Here is a 12,327-nt window from a genome sequence, read left to right as displayed (position 1 = left end):
ATAAAAATTATTTAGAAATTAATTAAAATTTTGTTCCTAAGTCACTTTAAAGAAGGGAACGGAACTTCGAGGGCACATTTTTTTATTCCAATCATTTGGTGGATCAATGAAAAGAAAAACTTATTAGAAGTGGATTGGAGTGGGCCATAAACAAATTGATACCACCAATAAACATTATATTTATCAGCTCACCCATTTATATATTGTTGCGTGTTAATGTTATGGTTGTACTATGATAATTCTCTTAGAGTGGCATTGAAAGTGAGAAGGCTTCCAAAAATTGATGATGTAATAGTTTTCATTTTTTGTTTTTGTTTTGAAGGAGTTTTTGTAAAAATTATGTACGGAGAAATGTTATAATTTACAATGCATAGTTAGGTTATCCCACTGATAAGATAGTTTTGATTTTTGCATAATTATTATAATTTAGAAACATGTTATTTCAACTTAATGATTATAACGACTTATTTTGAGTATATAAAAGTGTTAGGGATTATAAATTGAGGATTTGAAATAAAACAATGTTTCTCTTAAAGAAGACGTTTAGTATAAAAAAAAAGTACTAAATGATATAACAAAATAGTTTTACATTATTATCATACCACAACTATCATATAACATAAAATAGTGTATAGGTATAATTAATGATTAAAATTGCTAATTACCAAATGCTTTGAAGTATCTTTAGAAATAAACCGTGTACCCTTTGAAAATTGTAAATAGACACGAGGAGATTAATTTGTTATTCTCACCGTAGAGCTTGAAGCTCTTTTCAAGGAACACTGACTAACCGAGATGAGAAAGAATGAAAAATCCTCCAATAGTAAGCATAGAGAGTCAGTTAAGAAAATATAGAATCTAAAAGTAGCAGTTTCAAAAAATGATCCCGTATTGCGTGTGTCGGTTCATTTTTGTGAAATTATAACTTTAGTGTATGTGCTGCCACTTGTGTGGTTAGTTTCGATCATGGAAAATTTAAAATAAACCCCCAAACATTATAGTTATAAGATAGAGTAGCTAATCACGTTATTACAATTAAAAGTCAATAAAGTTTGTTTAAAGAATATTTGTGTATATAGGTTCAATAATCTGAATCCCTCGCCCTTGGGGGTAAAAGGGTATTTGAATGTCTAGAATGGCCAATCGTAGTTTAGATGCATCGCTTAAATAACTGAGTGGGATAAGAAGAACTTAAAAACATAAGTTGGTGCATGCGAATCTTTTTGATGTCCAGAGGTGCACGGGGTTTGGTATGAAATCATAAATTCAATTATTGAAATCGTTTTCGTGCCAAAGAATCCCCTTTGAAACCAAGAGCTTCAACGTAACAACTAAACTACTTCGTCATAGTTAAATGAATTGGAAATCCTCATTTCTTCTTTCAGTTTTTTATAACTTTACATAATACATTACTTCATTATAATTAATATTTATTTTTTTAAATCTTAATGGTGAATATTGAATATTTGCCTCTTTCAAATAATACAATATAAAAAGATTAACTATTTTTTTATTTTTAATCTTTATTTATTTTTAAATTATTACTATTTTATTTTGTGTGCCAACTTTTGGGTATTTTTCTCTGTCTGTATTCCTATTTTATTTATGAAAATCATATAAGATAATTAGAACAAAAACTTAGATGTGTGGCTCTTCTTCTATTTAATGTGAATGTATATTTCTCCTGCTCAACTACTTCTATACCCTCTTTATTTCAATCCCATGTATGCAACAACCGTGTCTATTTTACGTGATGAAAGCACTCTGTAAGTTAAAAAATAGAGTATAACCCAATAAATCTCACTAGTTGGTAATTTAAGAGGGTCAATCATATCATTTAATAAGTATTATTTCTAACATCAACGTATGATTTTTATTTTATATAAAAATACGAAATAATAAACATTTAAAACTCAACTACAAAATCTATTTCTATTTATTAATGATATTTAATCCTAAATTGTAAATTTAATCCTCTACTTTTTAAGAATATATTAAATTTTAATACTTTTAGTCCCAACATCTCTAAAACTAGGCAATTTTAGTGCTTCGTTAAATTTTGAATTTGATAATGCCAATGTTTGTACTTAAAACTACTCTGTACAATAAAGATTAAAGCAGACTTATGTTTATACCCAATCATTCTTCTTTTAGTTTTATCTAAAATTATTAACAAAATTAGAATAATACGAATCTTTTTGAATTTACCTACACAATAATAAACCATTAATTTTGAAATATTTCTACTTCTATTATTGTGATATTTTTGTGTTATTATAATATTTTGCGTTAATGTTGTATGATTTAAAAATAATGCCTTACAAAAATATACACAGTATAGATTATTCATGAATTATATTTGAAGTTAGATAAGTTAAATTAATAAATTTAAAGATAAGTATTAACACAATATTTATATATGTAACGTTTTCTATCATACATTGGTCTTAAAATATAATATTTATGTACATAAAGAGATATGGAATTTATAGAAATTAATTTAATTTAATTAATATACTTTTATATAGACTAAATAAAAAAAAGTCACATACTTAATATACTTATATTTTAATAATTAAATTTAATAAATATACTATATTATTAAGTGTAATATTTAATGCTATGAAAATAAAGTACTGATAAAAAATTAGACTTAAAAACATTAAGTGTTAAATCAATATCTAAGTAATAAATACATTAACGTGAGCAAATTAATTAATATAATTAAGAAATTTAAATTTGATTGCATCTGTTTACCGAAAACTCATTGGTTGCATATAATAAATATTTGTAAAGTTGACGATTCGATAAACGGTTAACGTTAATTCATAGTTGAAGGTGATTCTTTAATTAGTAGGAAAAAATAATTTGAATGTTAGAACATGAAAAGTTGAATAAAGTTTGGACGTAACGGTGCGTTGTTGCAGAGTGGGGAGGTGCTTCGTGGCCAGAATGGCACCCGGGAAAGGTGCATAAACGAAACAAGTTTAAAATTTGAAGGTAAAAAAAGGGCCCCACCGTTGGCAAAATAAACCAATAATTAACCGCAATTAAACACTTACCCTCCGCTTCCATAAATACACCGAAACCAAGCGCACACGCCACAGCACTTCTCTCGTTGCAACCTAAATCTCAATCAGAGAAGCAGAGAGGCGTCTTAATAAACGCTCATCTCTGAAACCCTTTCCTTCTTTCCCATTTAGATCTTCCTTCTTCGTCAGCAACAATGAGAGAGTGCATCTCAATTCACATTGGCCAGGCTGGCATTCAGGTCGGAAACGCCTGCTGGGAGCTTTATTGTCTTGAACACGGCATTCAGGTCTCATTTCTCAACCCTAATCCCTCCATTTCTTTACACATTATCTTCTCTCATGCTCAATCTCGATCTGTTTCCGCTGTTACCTTTTCCTCTGCATCTCAACCGCGTTTTTGTCGTTTGTGTATATTATTTGCGTTTCGTTCTGTATTGCTTCACCGATTCGCCGATCTGTACGCGCTCTATGTTTTTTTACCAACATTTTTTTCATTTTGGTCCGATTGGTTCCCATGTTCACTTGTACGTTGTGTATTTTCCGGACATTCGCTTCTGGTTCCGTATTGTTCGAAGGATTTGAGATTTAAATTTGATGATAACGCCTATTTTAGATATAATTTTAAAACTTTTTGTTTATATTTATCATTACATCTCTAACAACCAACAAACTTCGATTTATTTCTGTAACTGTTTACGGTTCTGACTTTTCTATCAAAATTGAGGTTTTGTCTCCCTAATTTGTTTCCTGTTGTTATACTTAATTTTTTATTAGAAAATACCTAACAAAATTTAGATTTATCTATTTCAAATCTGTGTTAATTGTTATGTTTTATGTGGCAATGTAGCCAGGATTCCATTCTGGTAGTAATTTCTCGAAGAAAAACATATGGCTTGGTAGTTCAATAAGCAGTAGTTTTGTTAATTCTGGTAGAAGAAAAACCAGTAACACTTTAGAAGAGAAAATGGCACAATTTCTAAACCGAATTTATCCATGTTTGTGTTATCTTAACTTGTTTTAGATGTAACCTGTGGTGCATTCGTGTTGTTTCAGCCTGATGGCCAGATGCCGAGTGATAAGACCGTTGGAGGAGGTGATGATGCTTTCAACACCTTCTTCAGCGAAACTGGGGCTGGAAAGCACGTGCCTCGTGCGATTTTTGTAGATCTCGAGCCCACTGTGATTGATGAAGTCAGGACAGGGACGTACCGCCAACTATTCCATCCTGAGCAGCTTATCAGCGGCAAGGAGGATGCGGCAAACAACTTCGCTCGTGGCCACTATACTAGTAATGCTGCTCCTTTCATTTTTTTGTCTAACATATTAATTCTTTTGCAATTTTACTGTAATGAATTGAATATCAGATTCTAAGAAGGGTGTTTTTGGTTCAGTTGGGAAGGAGATTGTTGAGCTTTGCTTGGACCGCATCAGAAAGCTTGCTGACAACTGTACTGGTCTCCAAGGCTTTCTGGTTTTTAATGCTGTAGGTGGTGGCACTGGCTCCGGTCTTGGTTCCCTGTTGTTGGAGCGCCTTTCGGTGGACTATGGCAAGAAGTCAAAGCTTGGTTTCACTGTCTATCCTTCACCCCAAGTTTCAACCTCTGTTGTTGAGCCTTATAACAGTGTTCTCTCCACCCATTCCCTGCTTGAGCACACAGATGTGTCTGTGCTGCTTGATAACGAGGCCATTTATGACATATGCAGGCGTTCCCTTGACATTGAGAGGCCAACCTACACTAACCTCAATCGTTTAGTTTCTCAGGTATTTTTAATCACAAGAGTTTGAAATAACTGTTGTGTTGTGATATGCTGTGCCTTCTTAACTTTCTCGCTGTATATTCAGGTGATATCCTCACTGACTGCTTCCCTGAGGTTTGATGGTGCCTTGAACGTTGATGTTAATGAATTCCAGACCAATCTAGTGCCATACCCCAGGATCCACTTTATGCTTTCATCTTATGCTCCCGTGATTTCAGCTGAGAAGGCTCACCATGAGCAGCTATCAGTAGGTGAAATCACCAACAGCGCTTTTGAGCCATCGTCTATGATGGCCAAGTGTGATCCGCGTCATGGGAAATATATGGCTTGCTGTCTCATGTACAGAGGTGATGTGGTGCCTAAAGATGTTAATGCAGCTGTGGGCATTATCAAGACCAAGCGCACCATTCAATTTGTTGACTGGTGCCCCACTGGGTTCAAATGTGGAATCAACTACCAGGCCCCAACTGTTGTTCCAGGTGGTGATCTTGCGAAGGTGCAGAGGGCTGTATGCATGATCTCGAACTCCACCAGTGTTGTTGAGGTTTTCTCTCGCATTGACCATAAATTTGACCTGATGTATGCTAAAAGGGCGTTTGTACATTGGTATGTTGGTGAGGGTATGGAAGAGGGAGAGTTCTCTGAGGCTCGTGAAGATCTTGCTGCCCTGGAGAAGGATTATGAGGAAGTCGGTGCAGAGGCCGCCGACGGTGAAGACGAAGAGGGAGAAGATTATTGATCAGGAGAAATTTGCACTATTATGTTATATTTTTCTACTTACAAAACTGTAATGTTACTTTGGTCGTGTTGTTTTTCTTCCCGTGCTCAGTGTATGGTTGTTCTTTTGAGGGAACTCCCCCTCTTCCGGTACTAAGGGATATTGGTCCAGCCTATTTTTTGGCTTAAGAAAAATACTTGGTTTACAGTTAAAAGTAAGGCTTTTAAAAAAATATTTTAAAAGGTTTTTGTCTGCTTTTGCTTTATTATAAAATCTGTTCAAATTTAATTTTATTCAAAGACAATTACTTTAACGACAAGAAATGCATTGATGATATTTTATTTTATTTTTAATGATATTTTCTCAGAAATAAAGACAGCAGAACTAAGAGGACTTATCACAATATTTCGGAACATGAAATTGATTGTATTCTAAATTTATACATTACTGTAATATGGTTGCGATAAATATTATTGTTAGAACATCACAATTCTGATGTGCCTTCTAGTTCAATACATCAGATACTGCACCACCTAATCAAATTCTTCGCATTCAAATATGAACAGTTCTAGGTTGGTGGTTTTTCACGGCGAGTTCAATAAAGAGTTGATATAAATCCTGTATTAATATTAACATATTATAGGTTGTAAAATAAAAAATGGAAACACAACAATTCTTTTTGCAAATTATAAAAGATTGTAGTAAAAGACGAGTTTTAACTACTCAATTTTTATGAGATTAAATGTGTAGGAAAAATTAATAAAAAATAGAATGAATCTAAAAGCATTTAATAGGTTAAGTGTTTGAAACTCATTCTTGACCGGCTCCAGGTATCGTTGAAAAAACACCAATTCAATCTAAAATCATCCAAACAAAATCTTTAAACATATTCTCAATATTATACGGTATTAAGAAATTATTATTAATATATTAAAATTAGATCATATCATAATTAAGATGCCTGTAAAATTATACATATTTACCAAAAAATCATTATGTAACTCAAGGCGGTAAAAAAAAGAAGCTAAATTTATCATAGCCAATTTAATTTTCAAGTAAAATAAATGTAAGGTTATATATGGTTTTTACTTTTAAATTATTGATTTTAAAATTGTATTTCATATTTGATTCAAAGTAGATATCAATTTTATTTTAATACTTTATAAAGGAATAATATAAAATGTCATCGATCAAAGCTAGCGCTAGAGTATTTCTTCTTTCAATACTTTCTTTCTTTCAAGTGGTGAACTTTAAACTTAATCTCACAAAATTAGTTTATATTAAGGTTTACACTCATTTATATATAGTAAATTAGTCTTATATTTTGTTGATGTGGAATTTCCTACATACTATGCAAGCATATACAATTAGTGTAGGAGTAGACATTAATGGATGATTTTATAGCGACCCGATAACAAATTGAATAATATCCAATAAACAATAAACTTTGCAAAGATAAATTCTAACTCATGACTCTATACCATATTAAGAAGTATACTTTAAGTCTAACTTAACCTCACAAAATTGGCTTGTAAGGTGGAATTTGCATCCACTTATACAATAAATTGGTATTCTCTCTAGTCGTTATGAGACTTCTAACCTTCTTCACTATGATTCGGGTTTTTAGGTACTGTAATCAAGGGTGAGCTTTTAATAAGTGAACTTTAAGCCTAACTCGACTTTTTAAAATTGGTTTATACTCTAATGTTTTATCCACTTATATATTATAAGTTTGTCTTATCTCTAGTCAATATGAAATTTTCAACACATCCCTCACGTTGATGTATATACATTTTTACATGAGACTAAACATTAATGATGGTCTAATAGTGGCCTGTTAACGGTGACACAATAGGCTCAACAAATAACAAAATTTTCAACAAGTATCATGATAAGCCAAACAAACAACAAATCTTCCACTAGTGAGTGACATGATAGACCTAACAAAACAACAAATCTTACTAAGACAAGTTTTGGATGACTCTTATGTCATCTTAAAAAATGAACTTTAAACCTAATTTAACCTTATAAAATCAGTTTGTAAGGTAAGGTTTGTACTCACTTATACACTGAAATTGTCTTATGAATCTTCAATAAGATTAAATGTGGTAAGTGTAAGTCATGCAGGATAGTGTGAGGGGAAATAAATTTTTTGCCAAGATAATTTAGAGGAAATAAATTTTTTACCAAAATAACTTAGATTTAGATAGTATGTAAAAACCTAATTTTTACACTAAATTGCTGAAATTATTTATCTTAGTATAAACCTCCAATTGTAAACATGACTCGTCATATTAGAGAACTATATTTCAATAATATTTTTTAAAGTTCTTTTTCATAATTTATAATTGTACTTAGAAAACATATTTAAATAAAAGAACTAAATATATTTAAATAAAAGAGATGATGTTATAATTATATATAAGATATAATATTTTTTTAATATTATATGTAAAATCAAAATATTATACATAAAATGTTACACTTTTACTCTTTTAAGTTATATCCATAATAAAGATACTAATCATAATAATAATTAATTAATAATTATTTTTATTTTATTAAAATATAATATTTAATTAAAATTATTTTCAAACAATCACATATTAATTTTATTAAAATTTTGTTATAGTAATTAAAATTTTTAAATTCAAAAAGTAATTATTTTCATTTTATTTTCATTAATTTCATCTAAATACATTTTATTTTTTATTCATTTAAAGGAAAAAATTATAATATTATATTTCAATACATTAAAATATTTTTTTATCTATTAAATTCATCAAATTATTCATAAATTTGTGTAAATTTTACTTATATATATCTCTTTCACCTCTAAATCTCTTAAAAGGAACTATTTCACATTATTTTATATTTTTCATTAAATTCATTTATTCACTCTTACTCAAATTATCTGAGGAAAATAAGGAGTGAAGTGTAAAAAGATAAGTTTTTAAATCTAAAAAAATATATATTTTAAGTTTCAAAAATACTTTTTAATAATTTATCAAAAATGTTCTTAATACGAAAGTAGTATTTTTCTTAAAACAAAAATTTATATCATAAAAAGAAAAGATAATTTAATCTCAAACAATTCAATTAAACCTATTTCTTCTTTGATTTTTACATCTCAAACAATTATTTTTGCCACGAAATTGTGTCCATACATGTTATAGAAAACTTTGAATAATGATCACAAATATCACTAAAGAAATTAAGATATATGAAATATGTACACAAAAATATAATAACTTTAGAATTTTGAAAGTTAAATATAAGAAATTATTTACAAAAACTAAACTAAAGTTTACTCATAATTTTATGAAAGAAAAATATAATTGTTCTAAATTTTGAAAAGGTAAAAAAATAAATAAAAAAAATTACTAGGCTGAAAAGAAATCCGTTCATTTTTAATACTAAAATCACAATTGATTCTACAGAAAAATGAAAGATATTAAACAGAAAATGAAGGAATTTGTGCCAGGTGTATTCGAGCAATATATAAGCAGTTTTCATGTTTAATCTGCTACTATTGTTTGTGTTACCCCTCCAAAGCTAAAACAGAAAAAAGAAAGAGTCAAACGGCGAGCAATGGCGACATCGCTTGTTCGATCGGGTTTTCTTCGAACAGCCCTACGTGGAGGCGCTCGCGGCTCCCAGGTTCCCAAGAGAAACTTTTCTTCCGCTGGTCATCACGATGATGCTTGTAAGTACCTTATCATCTCTCTCTTCTCTAACCCTATTTATTTTAGGGTTTTAATAATTAGATCTGCTGCAATAGTTTTGTTTCGCGGGAGCGTGTCGTGCATTAGGTCAATTTACGTGCGGAAAGGGTTTGTGTATTGATGAGATTAGTCCAGTTCCATTTTATTCGAGATTAAAAGAATTATGCGCTCCGTTTTTTTTTTTTTACTTTTAATTTGAACTGCGTGCGGTCGATTTCTTTTTGTGCTGAAATCGATTTGTAATTTCTATTTTTTGTCCACTGAAATGGATTTGTGCATTCATTTCGACTCTAAGTTTGAATATTCTTTTGCTTATGTTCGAAATGATAATAAATGAATAAATCGAGTTTTCAATTATCTCGATTTCAAACGTTTCGAATCCGATAACGGGGTTGCGTTTAAATTTCTGGATGTAGACTCATTGGGTTTGTATTTATAGATAGCAACATTTTTCCGATTAAATGAGCAAAGTAATATTAGGTTTTTTGTGTCTTACTTCATCACTGTAATATTGACCTTTCTGTTAAGAATTTAATGTATCTTTTGTTTCAGGGTGAGATTGATAGATTTTCTCTACCTCACCTATATTGCACTTTGCATGTTTTATTTCAAACATTTGTTTTATATTTTTTTAATTATTTCTCTTCTCATTTTTCTCTCAGACGAGACGGCCAAATGGGAAAAGATTACATATCTAGGCATTGTCAGTTGCACTGCTTTGGCCATTTATAATCTATCAAAGGGCCACCCACACACAGAAGAACCTCCTGTGAGCTTTTGTTTATACACATCTGCAGTTGTTTATGATTGTTACTTTGTATTTTGCTGTCATTTCCCCATCTCCCGTGCATGTTCAAGTATGTTCATTTTGTATTATTAAAACAAAAGTTTAATGTTTTACTTTTCTGCGCAGGCTTACCCATATTTACATATCCGCAATAAGGAATTCCCATGGGGTATGTCTTCAATTTTATGCTTTCATATCTATGATATGGAGCTTTCTTTAGAATTAGTAATTATTTCTCAAATATTTGAATTGTTTTGAATTTTCCCTCCGTTCCTTTAGTGATGGAAAATCTTGTTGGCTATAGACTTTTTTATTTTTGTTAATAATAGTGTAACTGTTTACATGACTATCTTTCATTTTTATTTAGTGAATGGAAGCCTTCTTTTGTTGGTTAGTATACTGGACTTGGTTTCTAATGGATGGGTAGGGAGGCTGGGTTGTGGCTGTTTTGGGTTTATTATTCACATTTTATTATTTGTGGGCTCTTTCAGTCACAGTTTTTATGCATACATTGGATCCAATTATCAAAATTTCAAGTTGAACATGTAATGCCATTTTTAAGTCGAAGATCTGGTGTAAATGATCTTTTTTTTGCTGCTTTTGGTTTTTACATGTTTGTTTGCATGGCACCTACCGAGGCTCATGGCCTCCAATATAAGGATTGAGAACCCAGCAGTAATTTTCTTTTTTCATAAGCATGGCACGTTCTTGTCATGACTCCTTCCTGTTTCTGTATCTCTGTCGATGAAGTGATACACATGGGCAAAAACCTCACAAAGCAATAAACGAGTGTATGAAAAGGGACTCATTTATTGCTTTGGAGCGTCTGCCATAGTGCTTTAATTTAGAGGTGCACAAGTGTTAGGTCACACTGTGGCTCATCGTTTTCTTTTATTTTTGCAATTTAAATCATTATCGTTGCCAATGATTTGATGTAAAGAAATTTTCAATATAGATCCCAGAAGTTACCCTCACATCCGCCCCAGACTTCCCCCCCCCCACAGACACACACAGACACCATATTGTCATTGATAACACACTGCCACACTACTCAGCTCTTTCAACACTATTCATAAGTTATTTTAAGGGTGCTGAAGTTGCTCTTATACCCAACCAGTATTTCTCACTGATTCATTTTTTTTTGTTGGTTGTGTATAAATTTCTAATTTTATTATCACAATTTTCATTGATAAGCAACTACACACTGCCACACTACTCAGCTCTTTCAACACTATTCATAAGTTATTTTAAGGGTGCTGAAGTTGCTCTTATACCCAACCAGTATTTCTCACTGACTCATTATTTTTTGTTGGTTGTGTAAATTTCTAATTTTATTATCACAATTTGCCTGTAGAGGTGGTTGTTTATTCTTATAGTTCTGTTTGAACAGGTTTCTTTACTAATAAGCAAAAAAAATGAAATACGTTTTTTTTAGAAGGTAAAATTTAAGTAATGGTTAAACTAATATTTTGGAGAAGCTAAAATCATTTAGCTTTCCAAAAAGTTGATTATAACGAACAAATAAACTAATTTTAGCTTATAAAAAAAGTTTATATAATTTTTTCTTTTCATATTTTTAGTAATTATGGGGAAACTTGTCTAGATATATGAATTATATACAAGATTATAGGTTACTGTTTGCTTCTGCATTAGTAGCAGATTTCTTGTGTATTTGTATCCCTTGTCTGCTGTTAGTAATCCAATGCTACTGTGTCTGCCTTTGTCTTCAAAATATTGTTGGACTGAGATTTCAGGTTGTATGACATGTTTCTTTTATGATAAGCAGGTCCCGATGGGCTATTCGAAACTAAGGACCACCACTAAGAGAGTATTAGTGGTTTAATGAAGCTGTTTGTGGCACCGGGGCATTTCTTTCGTCAATGTTCAAGAAATTGATTGACTATTGCGGTTTTTGAAATGTGATCTACAACTTGCACTTGACAACATTTGTTTGCCATGTTTTTATCTTGTGTTCTTTTTCTTATGGTTGTAACAAAATAAAATTGCCAAACAAAATTATGTTTCTTTTCATGTCGATTCTTAGTTCAATAAATTTTGAAAGAAATCGATCGTGAGGCCGCAGGTTTATATTATGTTATGTTATCTCCTTAGCTGTTTTCTTGTCGATCTTAGATTTTGTTTTGATTTTTGAAGAGGCAACCCATGTTTGTGGATGGAAAAGTTCCAAATTATAAAAATGTTAATTGCTGTATATATTTTACAGAATTTTTAACCGCTGGATGTGGGAATAAATGTTTATGGTTCTATGTTGTTGATGACTAATTAGGCAGTTTCCTTAAGATAATA

General features: G+C 30.9%; 2 protein-coding genes across 3 annotated transcripts; both read left to right on the top strand.

Moving 5' to 3' along the window:
• Window positions 1-3,098: 3,098 nt before the first annotated feature.
• Window positions 3,099-5,722, top strand: LOC124844131 (tubulin alpha chain-like). The gene is made up of 4 exons (XM_047321006.2): window positions 3,099-3,319; window positions 4,086-4,320; window positions 4,424-4,794; window positions 4,876-5,722. The coding sequence occupies exons 1-4, from the start codon at window positions 3,227-3,229 to the stop codon at window positions 5,527-5,529; spliced, it is 1,353 nt and encodes a 450-aa protein (XP_047176962.1). The 5' UTR covers window positions 3,099-3,226; the 3' UTR covers window positions 5,530-5,722.
• Window positions 5,723-9,026: 3,304 nt separating this feature from the next.
• On the top strand, window positions 9,027-12,113 carry LOC124844121 (cytochrome c oxidase-like protein). Of its 2 annotated transcripts, none has more exons than XM_088104762.1 (4): window positions 9,027-9,214; window positions 9,896-10,002; window positions 10,147-10,189; window positions 11,775-12,113. In XM_088104762.1, the coding sequence occupies exons 1-4, from the start codon at window positions 9,100-9,102 to the stop codon at window positions 11,861-11,863; spliced, it is 354 nt and encodes a 117-aa protein (XP_087960888.1). In that variant the 5' UTR covers window positions 9,027-9,099; the 3' UTR covers window positions 11,864-12,113. The 2 variants fall into 2 exon arrangements, with proteins under 2 accessions (XP_087960888.1, XP_047176951.1); XM_047320995.2 differs by having other exon boundaries at window positions 9,031-9,214; window positions 11,807-12,113.
• The last annotated feature ends 214 nt before the right edge of the window (window positions 12,114-12,327 follow it).

This window comes from Vigna umbellata, chromosome 1 (genome assembly GCF_029865625.1).
Source record: "Vigna umbellata cultivar VRB3 chromosome 1, Vumbellata_1.0, whole genome shotgun sequence".
Lineage (NCBI taxonomy): Eukaryota > Viridiplantae > Streptophyta > Magnoliopsida > Fabales > Fabaceae > Vigna > Vigna umbellata.
Note: the sequence above shows the minus strand (reverse complement) of the source record. Positions and strands in the feature narration are given on the sequence as shown.